Source organism: Lycorma delicatula, chromosome 5 (assembly GCF_047948215.1).
Source record: "Lycorma delicatula isolate Av1 chromosome 5, ASM4794821v1, whole genome shotgun sequence".
In the NCBI taxonomy this organism is placed as follows: domain Eukaryota; kingdom Metazoa; phylum Arthropoda; class Insecta; order Hemiptera; family Fulgoridae; genus Lycorma; species Lycorma delicatula.
Window position 1 is genome coordinate 120,576,554 of NC_134459.1, and position 23,391 is coordinate 120,599,944.

Genomic DNA, 23,391 nt, shown 5'->3' on the forward strand with positions numbered 1-23,391 from the left:
CCAATAGCAGCTAAAATAAAACTGTGAACACATACAACAAACAAGCAAACCCACGCACCATCCTTTTTTTATGAAAAAAGAATGAATTTTAGAAACAATTTTGTATTTAGTCATAATTATAGAACTTATAAAAAAAACTATTACATCAAGTTAAATTAGTTTTTAATGAAATTTAAGTTTTCTTCTTTGTTTACTTTTTCTCACTAAACACTTGTTAATTTATAGCAAGAAAAAGCCTTTTTTCAACAGTTGTCTTTAAAAAAAAAAAGAATGTAAATAAAATTTCTATTGAAAGTACAAATATAGAAGTTTGTAAATCTTATTGAAGTTTCTGTTAAACAATGAAGTGTTTTGTGTTAGGCTTGGTATGCAAATTGTGTATGTGAAGCGGTAAGTATTCTTAGCAGTGAAGTCTGATGTACTGCTTGACTTATTTTTTTAACTTAAGTCTGACTGTTTATCTCTTTGCAGACATTATGTGCAGTTGTAAGTAGTGTATATAAAAAATCTCAGGGTGAATGTGGATTTAATGTAATTGATGTGTTGATTGGATTTGACGTTGCTGAAGAACGTATGAAAACATTACTTCAGCATTGTAACAGAATATTATCAGGTAAATATAACAAAATATATTAGCTTTTCTTATATTTCTTGTGTTGATAATCTTTTTCTAAAGTGGCAAACTATTTAACAAAACCATTTGTTCATGTTTTTAAATTAACAATAATTTCATATTGGAACTATGTTTAATGTGTTGTCCTCTAAATACCACTGATTAACATCAATGTACAAGGACTATTTGGAAAGTAACATCTGATTCATTATAAAAAAACACCAATTGATAAAAAAACAATTTATTATACACATATTACAGCTATATTCTTCTACTTTTCTACATAATTATTGTCTAAATTAAGGCAATTTCATGTCTGTAAACAAGTTTTTTAAATAACCTCATAAAACTCTGCTGCCTGTGAATTAAGCCAGTTAGTAACATCGTTTTTCAACTCCTCAAAATACCAAGGACTGGAAGTTAATTTCCAAATAGCTCTGAACTGAAATAACCCTGAAACTTACTGCAAGACATTGAAGAAGTTGAGAAGGGCCATACAAAACAAACGACTCAGCAGGCTGAGTTCAGGCATAATTTTTCTTTGTGACAACACACATCTGTATTACACACTCAACTCTAAATCAACAGTTTCAAATTGGAGTTGTTTAACCATCATCCATTTGGCTCACAATGATTATCACTTTTTCCCAAAAATGAATGAATGGTTAGCAACGCAGCGTTCTGAAAATTACGAAGAGTTGAAAAACGGTGTTACTGCCTGGCTTAATTCACTGGTGGCAGAGTTTTATGATGAGGGTATTCAAAAACTTGTTTGCAGATATGACAAGTGTCTTAATTTGGATAGAAATTATGTAGAAAAGTAGCTGTATAATAATTGTTTTTTTATCAATTGGGGTTTCTTAATAACAGATTGGAAGTTAATTTCCGAGTAGCCCTTTTATTCATGTATATTTTAGAATTTCTGGTTTTTGAACACAGCATACTACTCAGATGTTATATCCATAATAAATAAAATTCTTGTTTTCTGAGTTCTGTGTTTAATAGAGGTCTTGAATTAGGTAATATGTTATCACACAAATATTTTATTTCTTGTGCCAAATTTGTACAATGGATTATTTTGTTTGCATTTACATGATTATGAGTCATGTTCTACATCAAGTAATAATCATTATTCAGTTAACAAACATTTTTTAAAAATTTGTTATTACTAGAATATGTAAAATATAAACAATTTATTTTCTTAACATGTGTATATTTAAAAATATAATTACAGAAAGTAACTGTAATTATGTATAATTTACCCTTTATATAAAAAAAAATTATGAATTTTATTTATATCTAATAATACTACTAATTCACAACACAAATACTCTTTCTGCTGTGATAAAAATGAATATTTTTTTATCTTTTTGACCTTACTTTTATATTTCTACCAAAAGAAGAAAAAAATTAAAAAACCTATTCTGTTAAACCAGTAAAAAGTTATAAAGTTTATCAAATCCTGTGACAAGGTACTCTGTTTAAATAAGGTATAAAAATATAGCTACAAAATATCTCAAATGATACATTTTTGTGATGTTTGAGAAAAACTATTTAAAAAAAATTGTTTTCTACTTATCCCTACTTCAGAGATAAAATTTACCAACTGTTTCTACCCTATTATTGCCTTATTCAGAAAGGAAAATAGTGAAAAATATTGAAAGAGTAAAAATTTACAAACATCATTGAACTGTTCATTTTCAGCGTGATGGGTTTATTATTTTACAACCCTATGGCAAGTTTAAAAAATTGCTTCTACTCTGATAACGTCTCATTTATATAAAATTTTCAAAACCATAGGTTTAACAGTGGGTAAGTTAAAAACTTCTTGCTACTGTTGTGGAGATGAATCTCTAACTCTGAAAAATATATATAGTTGTTCCTACCCAAATAATAGAGAAAAGATAATTAAATTGAATTAATTATCTTTATTAAAACACTTAAAAATTATAAAAATTTTATAAAAAAAGTGTTTAGTGTTGTAGAAGATGCCTTGATACAACTTGTTTTTCAATGGCATTGTTTCTTTCCACTGGTATTGATTTTTTTTTTAAAGAAAAAACTGTTCCCAAATATCCTCCTCCAAGATAACTTATCAATAAAAGTAAATATTATACATAATTTTTTTATTTTATTGATATTTATTTGTGCATTATTTGGTTGCAGGTGATTATCGTGCTAGTTTGAAAACATTGTGCTTAAAATTATTATTATTGATTGTTACTGGTACAGAAAATGTTAGTCAGAATACACTTCTTGAATATCTGATGATGAACAGTATATTTGAAACGCTTATACAGGTACATGTGAATTATTATTTTAGATTTAATAAAGAAATGTTTAATTCTAATTGGTCCATAATAATACACTATATAAATCATGACAGGATCAATTGTGTTGTAGTCATTGTTATGGATTTATACAGTCTGTATGATATTTTAATTTTGATTAGTATCTTGACTGTAGGATAACAAAACAAAAAATTAAAAGTATGTTCAATGATAATGCTCATCTGTATAATTGAAATTCTAAGTTTTCTTTAAGGTGGCTGTAATTAACTTTAGTGCCCCACCTTCCAATTGTAATGATATTTGTAGCACACCAAAGTTTTTTACTTCCTTGTATGAGGTAAGGGAATTATTGTGATAGCAAAAAATTTTGGTTTTCAAATTTCAACGGAAATATCCATTTTGACCATCCCTGAATCCATTTTGACTAGTTTTGGCGTGACATCTGTACGTCCATACATATCTATCTCGCATAACTCAAAACTCATTAGTCATAGGATGTGAAATTTTGGCTTTAGGACTATTATAACATCTAGTTGTGCGCCTCCCCTTTTGATTGCAGTCGACTGGACCAAAAGTATCCAAAAAAGTCCAAAATCAAAAAAATTTGGATTTGGACTTTTTCTCAACTGCAGTAATAACCCCTCATTAAGAGATTTTCAATGATGGTACTTATTTTGGTTTCAGAGTTATAGCCAAATGAAATTTTAATTAATGAAATATTTGAATCTTACAAGGGGAAGACACATCGGTTTGAATCGGACTTATCTCCTTTTTTTTAACTTTTTTTTAAATTTAAATATATTAATTTATTAATAATTATTAACCTCTGATTATAAAAAAGTTTTACAATAAATAATTATTTAAAGGAATTATTTAAAAAATCTTGAATTAGATAAATCTAATTCAATAATAACAAAATATCAGAAGTTATTAATGAAATAAAATTTTATGTACTTTTCATTTTAAGAAAACATGTATGTGTAAAATTTAATAGGCGTACAAGGAAGTCATTTGTTATTCACTGACAGAAAATAAAAGTGCCATATAAATAAAATCTTTTCAGAGATTGGTGCAGATAGTCCAAACCTGAATTATGTGAACTCTACATTATATAATGCCCAACCCAGTTTAAATAAAGTTATTTTTATGTGTATAAAATCAAGTGAGATCTTAGCAGCTGTAAATTAGCGGACCATTTTTTATTATCTTAACAGCAAATAGTATGTTATTCATTACAGATAGTTTTTTTTAAATCATTTTAATGAGATCTTGATTTAGAATTGGTTTATGGTAAAGTTAATTTTTTTTCTATTCAGTAATAGTAAAAATGTTATTAAGGTAATTTAGAAAAACAAATTTATGTAAGCCAGCAGCCACTGAGAAATTCATGACATTATTGTCATGGAAAAGTGTAATGTACCTACTGGATTAGCTCTCACATGAATTACCTACTCAAAGATTGCTTCCTCTTGCTGGAATTGATAAATTCAATATCTTTGTACTGTCCTAGTACTGTTTGTACTAATATCCCAGTAATCCCAGAGCTAAATGTGTCTAAATAGTCATAATGATACAACTACTGTTTTTCATTGTTGGGTGAAGATGGTTTATTTACAAGAAGGCTGTGTTTTTATTATTGTAGTGCATTTCAGTATGCAGTTTGTAGTTGTAGTGCTGGAGTCTTTTCTCTCCAAGGTGCCAAAAGAGATTCTGATTAGACAACAATACTGATTAGTAATGAAATTTATTTAATTATAAACAAGAAACATTACAGATCCTCTTAGTATTTGTCACATTCTCCTTGATTACATATGTTGTGCAGTATTACGTTTGAAATTTACTAGTATCTATTATTATATAGATGAAGATTGTGATAAAACCAAAATCAGTAAACTAATTAAATTTCTTCAGTTAATAAGGATCTTATCTGAATTTTCAATAGTTTTTGGTGGAGGATTTATACACTGACTTCAGTATTAACATTCCAATACCTCAGTTAATTACACTATGTATTTATCCAAAAAAAATTACAATGAAATTGTAAACCATACGGTAAGTGTTTTGCAGATATTTTCTCTGTTCAAAAAACAAAAATTTCTGTAATATAAATAAAACTGTTTTTAATAAACGATACTGATATAAAAATAAAAGGTAAGACACTACATTTCTATTAATCAAAATCTGTTATTAATTTTGAATTTTGTTTAAAAAAAATACATGTTAAATATATGTAATAGACAATAGATATACAAAATAAACAATGTTTAAGTGTTCCATATAATAACCAAAAAAAATAAAAATTTGTAACAAAACTCTTACCGGCTTGATTTCATTTATTAAACAATGAATAATCATAAGAATTGTATTACTTCTGTAAATGTGATATGTATTACATATAAATGAAATCGGGCCGGTAAGAGTTTTGTTACAAATTCTTTTTTTTTTGCTTATATGGAATGCTTAAACATTGTTTATTTATCTATTGTCTATTACATATATTTAACATGTATTCTTTTTTTAAAAAGAAAATTCTAAATTAATATCAGATTTTGATTATAGAAAATTAGTAGTGTCTTACCTTTTTTTTTATATCAGTATCGTTTTGTTAAAAACAGTTTTTATTTATATTACAGACATTTTTGTTTTTGGAGCAGAAGAAATGATATCTGTGAGACTCTTACCCCATACAGTTTATAATTTCATTGTAATTTTTTTAGATATCACTGCATTTTGTTAGATTATTCTTTAATTTTTTTTATGAATTACTGATTGCTATCACATGGATTTATTATTAAAATTTATTTATTGCCTTAGAACAAAGAAATTGAATTTCACAGCCAATTTTTTTTTTTCTTTTTTTTTGATTGTATTATCGATTCACTTCATACCATATTTTTCCTTTTTTAAAAATAACTAGTAGCCTTTACAAGTCGAAAATCCATGATAATATTACATTTATTACTTTGTAAGTGTAACCCTCGATTTTTATCGTTAAATTCGATTTTACCAATCGAATTTATTTCTGTTTATAAAACAAATCTCTGGAATTTATTTCCTTTTTTTAATAAAACAAATATAATCTCTTGTAAACTAATACTTATATTTTTTTAGTGATGGTAATTAAAAAAAATTGTTTCATCTTCAGTACTTTCATTTACATAGAGCATTTACTATTAAAACAAGCTGTAGTATATTCTCTTTTAAATTTTATTATTTCAAGTACATTATCAAGTTTTTGTACGCTACCTACTACTGTCAAGTACTGCTATCTAGCAGCGCGATTCGCTAAGGTACATAAAAAATACGAATAAAATGACATATTCGAGTCCTGCAGTTCATCAAATGGAAAAAATGCATTGTCTAACAAATTTGAGGTAATTTTTGAAAGCATTCTTTATTACTAATCTAATTGAACTGAAATATAATGTTTTCGTGCTTATTATTTTTTGCCATTTTCATTTTACTGTTAGGTTAGGTTATAAAAAAGTTATGTTTAAAAGTTAGGTAAGGTTACGTTAGGTTAGGTCTAGAACTGTAAACGTAGTTCGTTGACTTCGTCGCCTCTTACTGACGAAGTTCTAATGAACTCAGTGAGGTAGTTTTGTGTTTATTACTTAATTATTTAAAAAATTGTATTGTTTTTAAATTTGCAAGTTTATTATTGTTATTTCTTAAAAGTAAACAATGGTTTATTATTGTTATATTTGCTGGATTTATCCATTCCACCAAGAGGAAGCAATCTTTAAGTAGGTAGTTCATGTAAGAGCTAATCCAATAGGTACATTTTATAAGTTAATTCTTATTTCTGACTAATGGGTTACTACTCTTACATTTTTAATTTTTTGTTACGTTTATGATTCTTTTAAAGCTTCTTATTGTTTTAATTTGTTATAGCTTCACTTTGAAAAAATTATTTTTATACCTTCTACAACTTTAGTAAAAACTTTGTAAATGTTTTGTGTAGCAGTTAACTATTTTTCTTAATTGTTTTATGTTATAGTAGGTAACTGTTTAGTTACTAAAAAAAAAAAAAAATCTGCAACATTGTTGAACGCAGAAAAGTAGTAACTGACATCGACTGATTGATTACATAGCCATAACTGGATTACAAGTCACTAAGATACTTCTTGGTTAAAATTGATTTCTCAAGAACTGTCATTTATTATATCATAAAACTTTAAAATTTGACCTTTGACCTTACATAAATCAAGCTATGCATCTGCTTATTGGGCCCAACAGAGTTATGTTTAGTACAAACATATGTACTAAACAGAGGTATGTATTTATTTTTCAATTTAACTTTTAAACACTGGATCACAATTATTAGTCAGTTAACGATATATTTTATTCTTTAGTTGTTGACAGATGCTGGTAGTAGATCACAGCATGGTCATGATATCGTCCTGTTACTTACATTATTAGTTAATTATCGTAAACATGAGGCTGCAAATCCTTATATTGTTAAACTTTCAATATTAGATGATCAGTTGGCTCTAAATGGATATGGTCAGGTAAGCGTGATTGTTACTTATATCTAATTCAAACTCATTTCGACGTAATAACAATCAGAACATATCACATGATATAAAGTGTTATATTTTGGCATCGAGCCATTAAAAATGTGAATGGAGCATCAATAAGTATGTAAAGTGAAGTATGTGTTGTGTGCTTGTGTGTGTATTTATTTAAACCCCCTAGAACAGAATATTCAGATAAGATATATCTTACCTTAATTTTTCATGATCTGTAATTATGTATATATTTGATTGCTCTATTAATCATATTTTATATATGTGTTAATTTTATGATGTCAAAAGTGATTTGATTTTTTATGAATTGTTGTATTATTTGATGCAAGTTTTTTACGTACTGATGTTTCAATTTGCTTGTTCTTGTTTTTTTTTATATTGATATAGATATCTAAATAATTTAACATTCTATTATCTATTACAAATGTGAATTTAAAATTTTCATTTTAAGAATTTAATTTGTTGAATATTATTAGATGTTCATTGTTTATTATCGGGTTATATAAAAAGAGAATATATATTCCCTGACTACAACAGGAACGCACATAACACATAGCACAGGTAAAGCTACAAAGGGGTGTACTAGTAGTCATATGTGAAATAAATTAGTTTGCTGTTAAACTGATATTGTGGGTGAAGCCATGATGGGGGAAATGCTAGTGTATGTATATATATATATATGTGTAATTTATTTTTCTAAAATCAATTCCTCTGCACTAATATACAAAATTATATTTATTTGATCAAGTACAGAACAATAAATAAAGTAGGATGACACTTATTTTATCATATATGCAAAAAAGATTTCTCAAAAATCTTGCATCATCAGTTGCAATACATTTTTTTTTTCAAATTGTTCACATCAAATTACATATTACACATAAATATTATAAAACATTTTTTTTACTTTTTATAAAAAAACAATAAAAACTTAGTTAAAATTTGATTATTAAACTTTTTAAATATGAGTTATAAAAATCAATGATTCAATATTAAAAATTGAAATTAAATCTAACCTTTTTTTTTTTTTTTGTCTTCAGTCATTTGACTGGTTTGATGCAGCTCTCCAAGATTCCCTATCTAGTGCTAGTCGTTTCATTTCAGTATACCCTCTACATCCTACATCCCCAACAATTTGTTTTACATACTCCAAACGTGGCCTGCCTACACAATTTTTCCCTTCTACCTGTCCTTCCAATATTAAAGCGACTATTCCAGGATGCCTTAGTATGTGGCCTATAAGTCTGTCTCTTCTTTTAACTATATTTTTCCAAATGCTACTTTCTTCATCTATTTGCCGCAATACCTCTTCATTTGTCACTTTATCCACCCATCTGATTTTTAACATTCTCCTATAGCACCACATTTCAAAAGCTTCTAATCTTTTCTTCTCAGATACTCCGATTGTCCAAGTTTCACTTCCATATAAAGCGACACTCCAAACATACACTTTCAAAAATCTTTTCCTGACATTTAAATTCATTTTTGATGTAAACAAATTATATTTCTTACTGAAGGCTCGTTTCGCTTGTGCTATTCGGCATTTTATATCGCTCCTGCTTCGTCCATCTTTAGTAATTCTACTTCCCAAATAACAAAATTCTTCTACCTCTATAATCTTTTCTCCTCCTATTTTCACATTCAGTGGTCCATCTTTGTTATTTCTACTACATTTCATTACTTTTGTTTTGTTCTTGTTTATTTTCATGCGATAGTTTTTGCGTAGGACTTCATCTATGCCGTTCATTGTTTCTTCTAAATCCTTTTTACTCTCGGCTAGAATTACTATATCATCAGCAAATCGTAGCATCTTTATCTTTTCACCTTGTACTGTTACTCCGAATCTAAATTGTTCTTTAACATCATTAACTGCTAGTTCCATGTAAAGATTAAAAAGTAACGGCGATAGGGAACATCCTTGTCGGACTCCCTTTCTTATTAGGGCTTCTTTCTTATGTTCTTCAATTGTTATTGTTGCTGTTTGGTTCCTGTACATGTTAGCAATTGTTCTTCTATCTCTGTATTTGAACCCTAATTTTTTAAAAATGCTGAACATTTTATTCCAGTCTACGTTATCGAAAGCCTTTTCTAGGTCTATAAACGCCAAGTATGTTGGTTTGTTTTTCTTTAATCTTCCTTCTACTATTAATCTGAGGCCTAAAATTGCTTCCCTTGTCCCTATACTTTTCCTGAAACCAAATTGGTCTTCTCCTAACACTTCTTCCACTCTCCTCTCAATTCTTCTGTATAAAATTCTAGTTAAGATTTTTGATGCATGACTAGTTAAACTAATTGTTCTGTATTCTTCACATTTATCTGCCCCTGCTTTCTTTGGTATCATAACTATAACACTTTTTTTGAAGGCTGATGGAAATTCCCCATTTTCATAAATATTACACACCAGTTTGTATAATCTATCAATCGCTTCCTCACCTGCACTGCGCAGTAATTCTACAGGTATTCCGTCTATTCCAGGAGCCTTTCTGCCATTTAAATCTTTTAATGCTCTCTTAAATTCAGATCTCAGTATTGTTTCTCCCATTTCATCCTCCTCAACTTCCTCTTCTTCCTCTATAACACCATTTTCTAATTCATTTCCTCCGTATAACTCTTCAATATATTCCACCCATCTATCGACTTTACCTTTCATATTATATATTGGTGTACCATCTTTGTTTAACACATTATTACATTTTAATTTATGTACCCCAAAATTTTCCTTAACTTTCCTGTATGCTCCGTCTATTTTACCAATGTTCATTTCTCTTTCCACTTCTGAACACTTTTCTTTAATCCACTCTTCTTTCACCAGTTTGCACTTCCTGTTTATAGCATTTCTTAATTGCCGATAGTTCCTTTTACTTTCTTCATCACTAGCATTCTTATATTTTCTACGTTCATCCATCAGCTGCAATATATCGTCTGAAACCCAAGGTTTTCTACCAGTTCTCTTTATTCCGCCTAAGTTTGCTTCTGCTGATTTAAGAATTTCCTTTCCCATTCTTCTTCTACATTTTCTACCTTATCTTTTTTACTCAGACCTCTTGCGATGTCCTCCTCAAAAATCTTCTTTACCTCCTCTTCCTCAAGCTTCTCTAAATTCCACCGATTCATCTGACACCTTTTCTTCAGGTTTTTAAACCCCAATCTACATTTCATTATCACCAAATTATGGTCGCTATCAATGTCTGCTCCAGGGTAAGTTTTGCAGTCAACGAGTTGATTTCTAAATCTTTGCTTAACCATGATATAATCTATCTGATACCTTGCAGTATCGCCTGGCTTTTTCCAAGTGTATATTCTTCTGTTATGATTTTTAAATTGGGTGTTGGCAATTACTAAATTATACTTCATGCAAAACTCTATAAGTCGGTCCCCTCTTTCATTCCTTTTGCCCAGCCCGTATTCACCCACTATATTTCCTTCCTTGCCTTCTCCAATGCTTGCATTCCAATCTCCAAACTATTATTAAATTTTCATCTCCTTTTACGTGTTTAATTGCTTCATCAATCTCTTCGTATACACACTCTACCTCATCATCATCATGGGCGCTTGTAGGCATATAGACAACAATCGTTGTCGGTTTAGGTTTTGATTTTATCCTTATTACAATGATTCTATCGCTATGCGTTTTGAAATACTCCACTCTCCTCCCTATCTTCTTGTTCATCACGAAACCTACTCCTGCCTGCCCATTATTTGACGCTGAGTTAATTACTCTAAAATCACCTGACCAAAAGTCGCCTTCCTCTTCCCACCGAACCTCACTAATTCCTACTATATCCACATTTGTCCTACCCATTTCCCTTTTTAAATTTTCTAGCCTACCAACCTTTTTTAAGCTTCTAACATTCCACGCTCCGACTCGTAGAATGTTATTTTTTAATTTTCTGGTGACCCCTTCCTTAGTAGTCCCCACCCGGAGATCCGAACGGGGGACTATTTTACCTCCGGAATATTTTACCAAGGAAGGCGCCTCCATTATTGCTATGTGAAAATGCAGAGAGCCACATTTTCTTGGAAAAAAAGCAGCTGTAGTTTTCCATTGCTTTCAGCTGTGCAGTACTCAGAGGACTGAGTGATGTTGATACGGCCGTTTAAGTCATCCTGACTCACGCCCCTAACAACTACTGAAAGAGCTGCTGCCCTCTTTCAGGAATCATTCCTTAGTCTGGCTCTCAACAGATACCTCTCCGATATGGTTGCACCTTCGGTCCAGCTACTCTGTATCCCTGAGCACTCAAGCCCCCTCACCAACGGCAAGGTCTCATGATTCATAGAGGAGGATCTAACCATTATTTTTTATATATTATATTTAAAAATTACATATATAGAAATATGATAATAATAATAATAATAATAAATATATGATTTGATAATAAAAAAAATAAACTAAAAAAAAGTATAAATCCCTATTATTTGTATTCATATTAATTTTTTTTAATTTCTAGTATTTCCAAATTTTGTTTGAATATCAGATATTGAATGTATATTGTGTATTCTTAAGATGGTTGGAAACATTAGAGAAACCCAGTTTTCCATTTTTATAATATCTAAAATAAAATATAATATCTAAAATGTTCAGAGAATCTAGTTTTGAAAGATCTAGTGGTTTTTCCTATATAAATATGGTCACACTATTACATTTTATTTTATAAATTCCACCAAAATTGTATAAATCATGTGAATCAGTATGTTTATTGGTTTTGAAATGTTTTATTATATGATTATTTGTCTGGTATGCAGGCTTAAATTTATTTTTATAATAAGCCTTTGTTATATTTTCAACAATGTTATCAGTATGTACATATTTTAAATATACATTGTCAATTTTTTATGTTATTTATTGGTATTAAATATGTAGTATTGTTCATTTTTGACATTGTTTTTTTTGTATATATTTCTACTATAGATTCATTATAACCATTGTATACAGCAATTTTGTTTTATATCTGCTTCTTTGTTTAATTTATATATATATTAAATATATATATTTTTATTATATATTTGTTTAATAATTTTCATTATTCTTTGTGTAATTAATTGCTGTATTAACTATATTTGTATATGTATTAATTTTGTGTGACCACGTATGATTTGAATATCTATGTATTGTTTGTTGGTTGTCGGTTTCCTACATACTTTAGTTATAAAATTATTCTTTTTATTGTTAATTTTGTTACTAACATCTAAGTAATTTATTCTCCTCTTTATCAATTTCAAAAGTAAATTTCAACTCATTGTAGTATGAGTTTAACTTGTTGAAAATTATTTGATGTTCATTATATATAACGAGATTATAGACCAAAAAAATATTGTCAACATACCTAGTGCTATAAACAATGCCTAATGCTATAAACAATTTTATTTTAAAAAACTCCAAATTAGATTCTATGAATATTTTAGATGTTATAAAAAATGGAAAACTGGGTTTCTCTAATTTTTCTGACCATCTTATTAATAATACACATTCAATATCTGATATTCAATCAAATTTGGAGATACTGGAAATTAAAAAAATATAATATGAATACAAATAATAGGGGTTTAGACATTTTAGAAAGATTGTGTGTATATATATATATATATATATATATATATATAAAAGTAGATTTAATTTGATGTACCTTCAAACAGAGTATGAGGATGACATGATTATAAAAGCTCAGTAGATGGCAGACTTCTCCAGACATTGTCAGTGTATAATTCTATTTCAAGTCTGTACAGTAATGTAACATTGGCTAGCTAGACCACATGTAAATTTATTCTATTTAAACTATTTATTATTTTTTTCTAGTTTATTTTTAATTTTTATAGACATTTTATTTCTTCTATATATGTAATTTTTAACTTTAATGTTTAATTATTAATTTTAATTCTTAAATATAATGTATAAAAAGTAATGGTTAATTTTAATTTCAATTTTTAACCTTGAATCGTTGATTTTTATAACTCATATTTAACAAATGTAATAAAAGTTTTTGTTTTTTATAAAAAGTAAAAAATTATTTTATAATATTTATGTGTAATATGTTATTTGATGTGAAAAATTTGAAAAAAAAAAATGTATTGCAACTGATGATGCGAGAAATTTGCGAAAAAATTTTTGCGTATATGATAAAATAAGGTGTCAACCTACTTTATTTGTTGTTCTGTACTTAGGTTGATCAAATAAATATAATTTTATATATATACATTAACATATGTAGAGAAATAAAATACACACATAATAAAAAGTTAAATAATGAAATAAACATCATAGAAGAATTAGCAGTTGAAAACAGATATGATGCAACTTTAATTAATAATATTTATGAAAAAAACTATCAAAAAGGAATAAAGTAAGTACCTTATAACCAATACAAAATAAAACACAAAATGTGAAAAATAAATAAGTATTTTATACACTAATAATATCATTGAAAATATTACTAAAACTTTCAGTAAAAAACATATTTAAACCAGCATACAAACTAATAACTACGTAATAATATATTTAAAAGCAAAGATAATGTAGGTTAGATAAAGGTAATGATTGTTATTTTATTTATATAGGAAAAACAAATAGATCTTTTAAAACTAGATTCTTGAATATTATAGAAATTACAAAAATAATAGATTAGGTTTGTCTAATATGGCAGACGATCTAATGGAACAATAAATATTCTATTTCTGATATTAATAAATTTAGAAATATTAGAAATTAATAAACATGACATAAAATTAATATTAGAAAAATATTATAGATATAAAAACAAATAGAATTTCAGTTTGATTAATCATCAGACAGTGTTTGAGGGTGACAGTCTTATAAAACGTGCAACAGATAGCAACACTCTTTTAAATTAATATGTAATTTTCATTATTTTTTATTATGCAATATTGGAATTATTTTAATCACAAATGAGGATATGGGATCCTGCAAAAGTACTTTCATGAAAAATGAAGGTAAGATATTGTCTTATCTGAATATTCTGAACTAAGTGGTTTATTTAATAGAATTTAAATGTAATTTAATAGTACAGAGGTATAGAAGTATAATAATAATATGAACCTTAAAAATATTAATTTTATATATATATATGAATAATTTACTTTTACAAAAAGATTTAAGTAGTAGTAAGGTGAATGTTTATTAAAATAATTTTAATATTTACATTGCCAAAACTGAGATATTGAGAATTTTTTAAATTTTATTTCAAGTCTATGTGTAGAATGTGATAAGAGATAGGTACTTTGAAATTAAAAGATTACTGCAGAGTGGAACGGAATGTAGAGTCCATTAAATCAATCAAAAGATTAAGACCAGAAAACACAAGACTAACAGAAAGGGGCTTTTAGTCTTAGAAAGGGTTTTAGGTTTTCTGAGTAAATTATTATCTTGTTCTTATGTACAGGCTCAGAAACATGTTTTATTTGAACATTTTCTAAGTTATTTGCCATCAATCACTTCAATGGATTGAACGCTTCCTTTCTTCAGTTCTACTGTAATCTAATTTCAATCTTTTTTCTATGTACTGTATTTTTAATCATACTGATGTTTGTTTCCCAATATACGAGGTAAAAATATGGTGAATGAATTTTTATAGCCGCAACTGCCAACGCTACATCCATATGCTGTAATTTGTCCAATAGCGTGATCAACTGAGACAGGCAGGGACAAGTTGTAACACGTTCGAGCTTGCCAGTCAGCTGCCAGAGCTGCTAGAGTGAGGTTGTGTTTATCGTGTCTGTCACGCAACATGGATTTTGAAAATCGTGTGTCAATTTGCATGGAGTTGAAGGGTCGTCTTCATGCAGATCCAGACTTCATGGCCAAAATTGTAACTGGAGATGAAAGTTGGGTCTATGGCTATGACCCTGAGACCAAAATGCAGAGTTCCCAATGGAAAACCATGGAACCAATGGAGTTCATCTCCCTAAAAAGGCACGTCAGTCAAAATCCAACATTAAGGTCATGCTCGTTGTTTTTTTCGATAGTGAGGGCATAGTGCAATCAGAGTTCGTTCCAAGGGGAACAGCTGTAAACTTTGAATTTTATAAGGGTGTACTGCAACGTTTGCAAAACAACGTACAAAGAAAGCGACCAGAAAAATGGACAATGGCTTCCTTCTTCACCACGACTACGCGCCGTGTCACACCTCGCTTCTCATTCCCGAGTTTTTGGCCGAAAAAAGTGTTCCTGTCTGTCCACATCCGCCATACTCACCATATTTAGCACCATGCGACTTTTGGCTCTTCCCAAAACTTAAAACTGTGCTTAAAGGAAAACGTTTTGACATCATTGCTGACATTGAGAGGGCCACGACTGAGCAGCTGAAAGGCCTTCCGAAAGACGCCTTCCAGAAATGCCTCCAGTCATGGAATCAACGTTGGGATAAGTGCATTGCTAGCCAAGGACAGTACTTTGAAGGAGATTAAATCGAATTCTATGTAACCTTATTACTTTTTTTAATAAAAAATTATTCACCGTATTTTTTGATCACACGTCGTAGTTTTCATCTAATACATTCTAATGATTACTAACCATGGCTGTTCTTATACATGGCCTCCAGTCTAGTTCTAATAAGAATTGTCAAAATTTTTTTTTCTCTGTTTTATCTTAAAACCTTTAATCTACTTATATCCCATCTCTTTATTACTAGCCTTTTTTTTAATTTTTTTAAATAAAATCCTTGAAGAATTCATGTGTAATAAGATGGCATGTCACGTGCTAAGTTTGCATTTGATTCTCAAATCTCAATTTAATGATTATGTTATCTGTCGTGATATTGCCCCATATCTCTTATTCTTACCCATGAATATCATCTTTTATGATTTAAAAAAAAATTGTTTTGTGCAGAATTTTGAGTCTAAATTCTCTTTCATCTTTGACATTGCTCAAACTTACCCACAATTTTTTCTTCTTCCCTTCCTATACATTAGCAGTAGTATACTTGATTAAATAGTTAATTATTTTCTTATATTTTTTCTCCTTATCATTTTGCAGCAATAGTAATTTAATGTTATATTAATTTCAACTGATTTGTATATTAATATTAGTAGTTGTCTTGTATAAAAATTTGTAATTTTTGTTTGATGTGTGTTTTTATGTAGGTAATTACTGCTTCTCTATCAGAGTTTTGTCATCAATTTGCATTACAACAAACTGAAGCTCAGGCAAGTTCATGGATATCATCAATCACTAATATGGTAGGGAGTATGTTTGTGTCCGAAGAAAGTGGTTTCCGTACTCAACAAATTAGGTCAGTTTGCACATTTATTTATTATTATTATTATTGTTGCAAAATTATTTTTTTTATTTTTTACTATTGTTTGTATTTCCTAAGCCTATATAGAATTATTTTATTCAGTTAAGTTTTCTGGTGTAAGGTGGTTATGTTTGTAATGTTAGGTATCTGTTCAGGCATGGCTTTGTTTAAATGACCTGTAAAGATTTTATCTATGAGAAGGAACTCAGTCCTGAAAATTGTAAGGCCATTCTCCAATGGTTATGCTAGACTAACAAGAGAAAGTGACTTTTCATTATCTTTATCAATGAGCTGAATGTACTACAGTCCATTCAGCTCATTGACATCTGCAGTACATTCAGCCCATTGACATCTGCAGTACATTCAGCCCATTGAATGTACTGCATAAAAAACTAATACAATCAAATACCTCCCTTCTCGTGTTGGGTGTGTAAGGAGGATATTACTTGTTTAAATTGTCTTAAGTATTATTAGAAAGAACTGAAACCTGATGTAGGTTGCTTCGCACACTGTAATTTTTAGCATAACTCTGATGACACTCGACCTTCGGTGTAATTTATTTGCTACATTTGTTAAATATTGCTTTTTTATTCCATGATTTTTCTACTTTTTCCTTTACTATTTGAACTACTTTTAGTGATTGTTATAGTAGTTATTTTGACTTGATTGTCATGGAATAGTTTACTTTGCCAAAAATTATATTTTATGGTATTTTTTTTTTTCACACTGTAAGTAAATTGAATACAGTGTTACTGTGGATTTGTTAGATTTACCTTAAATATATAACAGCATAAAAAAATGAAATACACACCACAATTAAGTGAATTCTACAGTGAAGGCATAAAATTTCTGTCGAAATTGCTACTATTATTGTTTAATGTTGAATTTATGTTTTGATTTTGCTTGGCTCCCACATACCCCTTCAACACACACCGCTTCTACACTTTTACACTTTACCGCTTCTTTCCACAATCAGGTAACAATTGGTAGTATAGCAGAGGGAAACAGGTATTTGCACTCACCAATACCTGTTTCTCTCTGCTGTAATATCTTAAGAAGATCTAAGAACTGTAATTCTGGTCGTGGTACACTTGCATTTATATAAAAATTATTCTTATATATGTAACATAATATAACATGAGATAATAAAATCTACGCCAAACATTAATCTTTTTACTTCCTTGTACGAAGTAAAAGAAGTATTGTGATCGCAAAAAATTTTGGTTTTCAGATTTCAATGGAAATATCCATTTTGACCATCCTGAATCCATTTTGACTAGTTTCAGTGTGACGTCTGTATGTACGTATCTATCTCGCATAACTCAAAAACAATTTGCCGTAGGATGTTGAAATTTTGGATTTAGGACTGTTGTAACATGTGTACCTCCCCTTTTGATTACAATCGACTGTACCAAAAGTGTTGAAATAACTCCTAAATCCAAAAAAAAAAAAATGGATTTTGGACTTTTCTTAACTGCAGTAATAAGCCCTCATTGAGAGCTTTTCAACGATATATCATAAATGGTACTTATTTTCATTGATTCCAGATTTATAGCCAAAAAAAATCTAATTAATGAAATATTTGGTTCTTACAAAGGGAAGACACATGGTTCGAATCAGACTTTATCTGTTCTTTTTTTTTAACTTTTTTTTTTAATTTAAATGTATTGATTTATTAATAATTATTAACCTCTTATTGTAAAAAAATTACAATAAATAATAATCCAATAACAATAAAAAAAATCAGTAGTTATTTGTGAAATAAAATGTTATGTACTTTTAAAAATGTGTGTTTGTAAATTTATTAGGCATACAAGGAATCATGTTGTGTTCACATCAAATTGTTTTTTTAATTATGTATAATTAAATATAATAATATTCAGTTCTAAATTTTATCTTCTTTAAAGTTAATTTTTAGATAAAACATAAATCTTGGACAGGTATACAAATAGTATACAAATTGACAAAAAATTATATTATTTACAATATTTCATAATTATTAAGCGTAGATTTAGCAACTCTGCCATTATAATATATACAACATAGTTAAACATTTGTAAAATTGTAAATGAGCCCATGATCTGAGAAATTTTGACAATTTACCTTAAAACCTGATAGCAGATTTTAAAGAAATTGACTTTTTAAATTTCATTTGGAACTCTAAAGATCTAGGGGAATCTTTTCTGATATCATTAGAATGTGTTAATAGCCTATAATTTGTGACTGATGCAAATAGTTCTCTTTATTTCAGTATCTGTCGACATAACTGTGCAGAGAGTTAGACATATAACTAACTCGTTTGTTTTTTTCTGACTTTTCTTTATGTATTAAATTCCATAAGCTCCACTGTAAATTACATTCCATAATAATAATTTATTTCCTTATTTAAGCAGCTACTGGCTGACATCCAATTACAGCCACTGACGAGCAATGAATTTTCATAGAATGTGAGAGATCCCAATCCTGACTGATTTGAACCCAGGACCTACTGGATGAAAAGCAGAAATGCTACCACTCTGCTGTGGAGTTCAACAGAGTGTATAAAAATAATATACAGATACAATTAATATTAGTGATTATTTAGACTGTCTGTTTTAATTATTTCATTGTTCTAAAATAAATTAAGTTATTATGAGTTGAAGTTTTATAAAATGTAATAGGGATTAAAGATATTGAAGATTCTATCTTATTATTATTTTTTTTAATGTTGCAACTAATTTTAAGTTCAGAATGACATTTTAATGTTTTATCTTTATTTCAGAGCTAATAATGGTGTGTTGGTAGCATTGTATGAAGCTGTACATCTAAATAGAAACTTTGTTACTACATTAGCTCAAACACAGACTGAATCTAGCACTCCACCTTCACCACTGTCCTCATCACCAACATCAAATACACCTCCAGTTATTGAACCTTCTAATTTGTTAGTTACATTCTTCCAGTATTGGTTAGTATCTTAATTTTTTTTTAACCAGTATGTTGTGTGTTGTTTTATATTAGTAGTTTACCTGTTAATAGAAAACACTTTTTATTAGCTTATACTAAGAGCGCTTATAGATAGACGTTAGTACGAAAGAAACGATTAAAATATATTTGAGATAAAATCTTGGATTTATTTTCCAGGAACTATACATACCACTATAACCAACTTCATTTCTTAATGGAATACCATTAACATGATGATTCCCAGCAATTAAATTTGATAAGACTACATCTCAATAAGAGAACAAAATAAATGACTAAATCTCAAAAATGCATTGGCTCATTGCTGCCAACTGTGATATTTACTTTTCAACGCTGTAAAATTCATAATATTTTAACCCATGTGTTATTAATGTCAGTAATTATATTTTATTAGTGTTCTCAGTTTTGATAAGACAGGTCCTAAAACTTACACAGAACTTACTGGATCAGGTTTTTGGATTTCCTTGTATTTATTTAGAGATTATATCATCATTATTTAAAATATTAAAATATTCACTGCTAATTTTTTCTCTACTTACCTTCTATGCTATTTTTTCTTGTATTTTTTTAATAAATTGTATTAGTATATAACACATAAAGCCAGTTTTTAAGTTTACAATTTTGTAACCTTGAAAATATGTGATGACACCATGTGTGCTTCATCAGCAAGCAGCATACAAATGATTCTACAATTATGCAACCCGCCTGTTACATTGTTTCTTGGCATATATCTATCCATTTATTCTTGGATATGATTGACTGGTTTTTAAAATCTATGATTTAATATTTGGTCAGCAGTGTGTTGGCTGTCTTCTTAGATTATAATTTATTGAAACTATGATATAGTTTTCTCCCCAAAAAAAAACTTTCTGTATATTTACATCGAAATTCTTTCTGAATAATATTTTTCTGATTTGCAATAGAAATTACAAAAATATTAGAAGAAAAATGGTAATTAATTTTCATCTTTTGCAATATATTAACTACCATTAGTTATGAGAAGACAGCTTTTATTAGAACACGTAACTATAATTATAAAAATTACAGTTCATGAAAGTTAGAAAAATTGACAAAAATACTAACTGAAGTTTGTCACAAGTAATCTTGTGACAATCATTTGTAATCTTGTAATCATTTTATTGTAAAAATGGTAAATTTATTACTATATTCTAACAATTATTTTTCAGGTTGTCAAAAAAATATAGTCTTAACTAGCAATTTTTAAAAGACTTTATTATTTTAAAATATTTAAATTCTAAGAAATGATTACACATTTCACATTTAAATTACATAACATATTTTGAAAGAAATAGTACTTAAAAGTATAGTTAAAGAAGTGGTTTTAATCTAATATACGCAACCAATTCTTCATCAGATTCAATTTTGTCTAGCTTTCTTTTGTAGGAGCCAGTGGTTCCAGAAGTGCAAGACTGCAATTCCATTCTGAAACAAATAAAAATCAAAAAACCAAAGTAAAAAGTTGTAATATTGATATAAAATTATAAACATTTTTGTGTGATAATGTTCAAATTCCATTCTTTAATTGAATTAAATTAAATTGTTTGATTTTATAAGTTCTCAAATATGAAGAAAAAACTAAACCAATTAGGATAAAATTAATTATAAGCATATTTCAATAGATTCAAATAAATTAAATGTAAAAAATGAAGGTATATTGTATTATACTTAGCAAAATTTACTAATTTTCTAGTAGGGATTTATGAATTAGGGCCTAAAAAAATCTATGTCAAAAAAAAATTTCATAAGATACAACAGTAACAAAACTATTCAACGATAACAAAACTACTATTGCATAATTTTATAAGTAAACTAGGCCTTTTTATACTTTACTATAAAACCACAAAAAAGTAAAAATGAACTACACAACCAAATAGAATAATGGTTTCTCTTTGCTAATACACAATAATGAAACCCTTACTTACTGGATGCTGACAAGGAGTAGGAGAGGATAAAAAAATGCCTTGACCTTGATGCATAGGCAGTGTCGTGCGCATGAAGCAATCCCTATCTATGACACCACCATGGCATCATCACCAGTGAATTTGTTTAAAGTGATTTTTTAAGTATATACTGTATGACTATGATACTTTGTTATATATGTGGTAGTAGCTATTTCACATGTTTAATTAAATAAATATTTAACTTAAAACAAGAAATTATAAATAAATTAATCAAAATTGTATTTCTATTTTTAGAGGAGTTTTTTAAGTTAAGTTTTTATTTTTAGAGGAGTTTTTTAAGTTAAGTTTTTATTTTTAGAGGAGTTTTTTAAGTTAGGTTTTTATTTTTTCAGAACATTTTAATTTCTTGTATTTCTTGTATTTTAAAGTTCTTGTATAGTTCAATAAAAATGTATCTTTAATTTGTACTTCCTGAATTGTTCCACTTAATGTGGAATTATTTGATAGAATAGGATATAATATCAGTATACTGTATCCTCATAATCTGGGTGAGACAATTCTTACACAGACCATAGAGTAAATCCTGTTATCTATTGTTAGGGCAGTTAACTGCTTTTTTGCCTTTCCTCATCTTTGATGTTTGTGCCTTTTCACCAATGTTTTCCAGTGACCACCAATACATATTTTTTATTTTGGTATTATTACTAATTGCCACATACACATTTAGCAATATTTTAAGAGTTTTCACTTAGGAACTTATGTCTTGGCTTCTTCGTTAATTGTGAATGAATCTTTTCTTGGATTTGTCAGACTTTAGATGTGATGGTCATCCTGGATTTAATAGCTTATGAATGAATGGCTATGTTATTGCTATTTTTTTTGTTTTTTTCTGTAATTGTGGTCTAGTATTTTTTTGTTGCAGTTCGATTGTGATGCAAGACACTAAATGTGAAGCAAGTGTTAATAATGTAAAATTATGTTTTATAATTTTAACATGCATTGCTGAGGACCAGTATGCCAATTCGTTAATGCATGATGTTAATTTAGTTTTCAAAGTACATTTACATAGATTACCTATGCGTCATAGGAAGCCAGTCACTGAAAAAATTTCTCAACCTTTAGCTTCTACACTTATTGGTAACATTATGTTAAATTAATTTATTAAATTAGTTAATAATGTAGTTTTGCACACTATTCAGTTGGAAATGTAAGTGGATAATGATGTCATAACTGTTGAAGTTAGAATTTTAAAATAACTTTTATCTAATTCAGAATTTATGATTAGCTTTTTTTTAGGCATTACACAGATGACTATGGCTTGATGTTTCTCTCTCATTCTGTTTCTATGCTAATGTTTTAACATCTGCATATTTACTATTTCTTCAATTATATCTGTTTGTGTATTGCAATCTTTGTCTTTCTGTACAGTTTTTACTTTTTAAATGTATCCCTCTGCACTGAATTAATGAAATTTGTATATATTAACACACAGCCCAGTAACATAGTTCATTTCTACAAATTTATTTTCTCTCCTTTTTGTCAGACTTGTTCATTTTGAATTTAATTGACCCAGATAATTTTCATCACCCTTCTGCAACATCATATTTTTGAGCCCTTCATTCTTTCATGCTTGTTTTTTCCTGGCCTCCATGTTTTACTGCCATAAACTGCTTCATTAATATTTTCAAATTCTTAGATATATCTGTATTTGACAAGCAGATTTTTTTTTCTTGAAAGTTGCTTGTGATACAGCAAACTTGTAAAGTAATAAGAGTTAAAGTTAAGTAATAAGAGTTAAGGCTTTATGCCTTAAAATTGGCA

At 28.4% G+C, this 23,391-nt stretch overlaps 1 protein-coding gene across 7 annotated transcripts in view; it reads left to right on the plus strand.

Moving 5' to 3' along the window:
* LOC142325343 (armadillo-like helical domain-containing protein 3) overlaps positions 1–23,391 on the plus strand; it is an 81,738-nt gene that overhangs the window by 28,922 nt on the left and 29,425 nt on the right. For all 7 annotated transcript variants that reach the window (XM_075366980.1, XM_075366979.1, XM_075366975.1 and 4 more), the window contains 6 exons: positions 472–613; positions 2,780–2,913; positions 7,260–7,415; positions 16,530–16,678; positions 19,446–19,631; positions 22,493–22,707. In XM_075366980.1, coding sequence (XP_075223095.1) covers positions 472–613; positions 2,780–2,913; positions 7,260–7,415; positions 16,530–16,678; positions 19,446–19,631; positions 22,493–22,707 — 982 coding nt within the window. The remainder of the gene's footprint in view (positions 1–471; positions 614–2,779; positions 2,914–7,259; positions 7,416–16,529; positions 16,679–19,445; positions 19,632–22,492; positions 22,708–23,391) is intronic.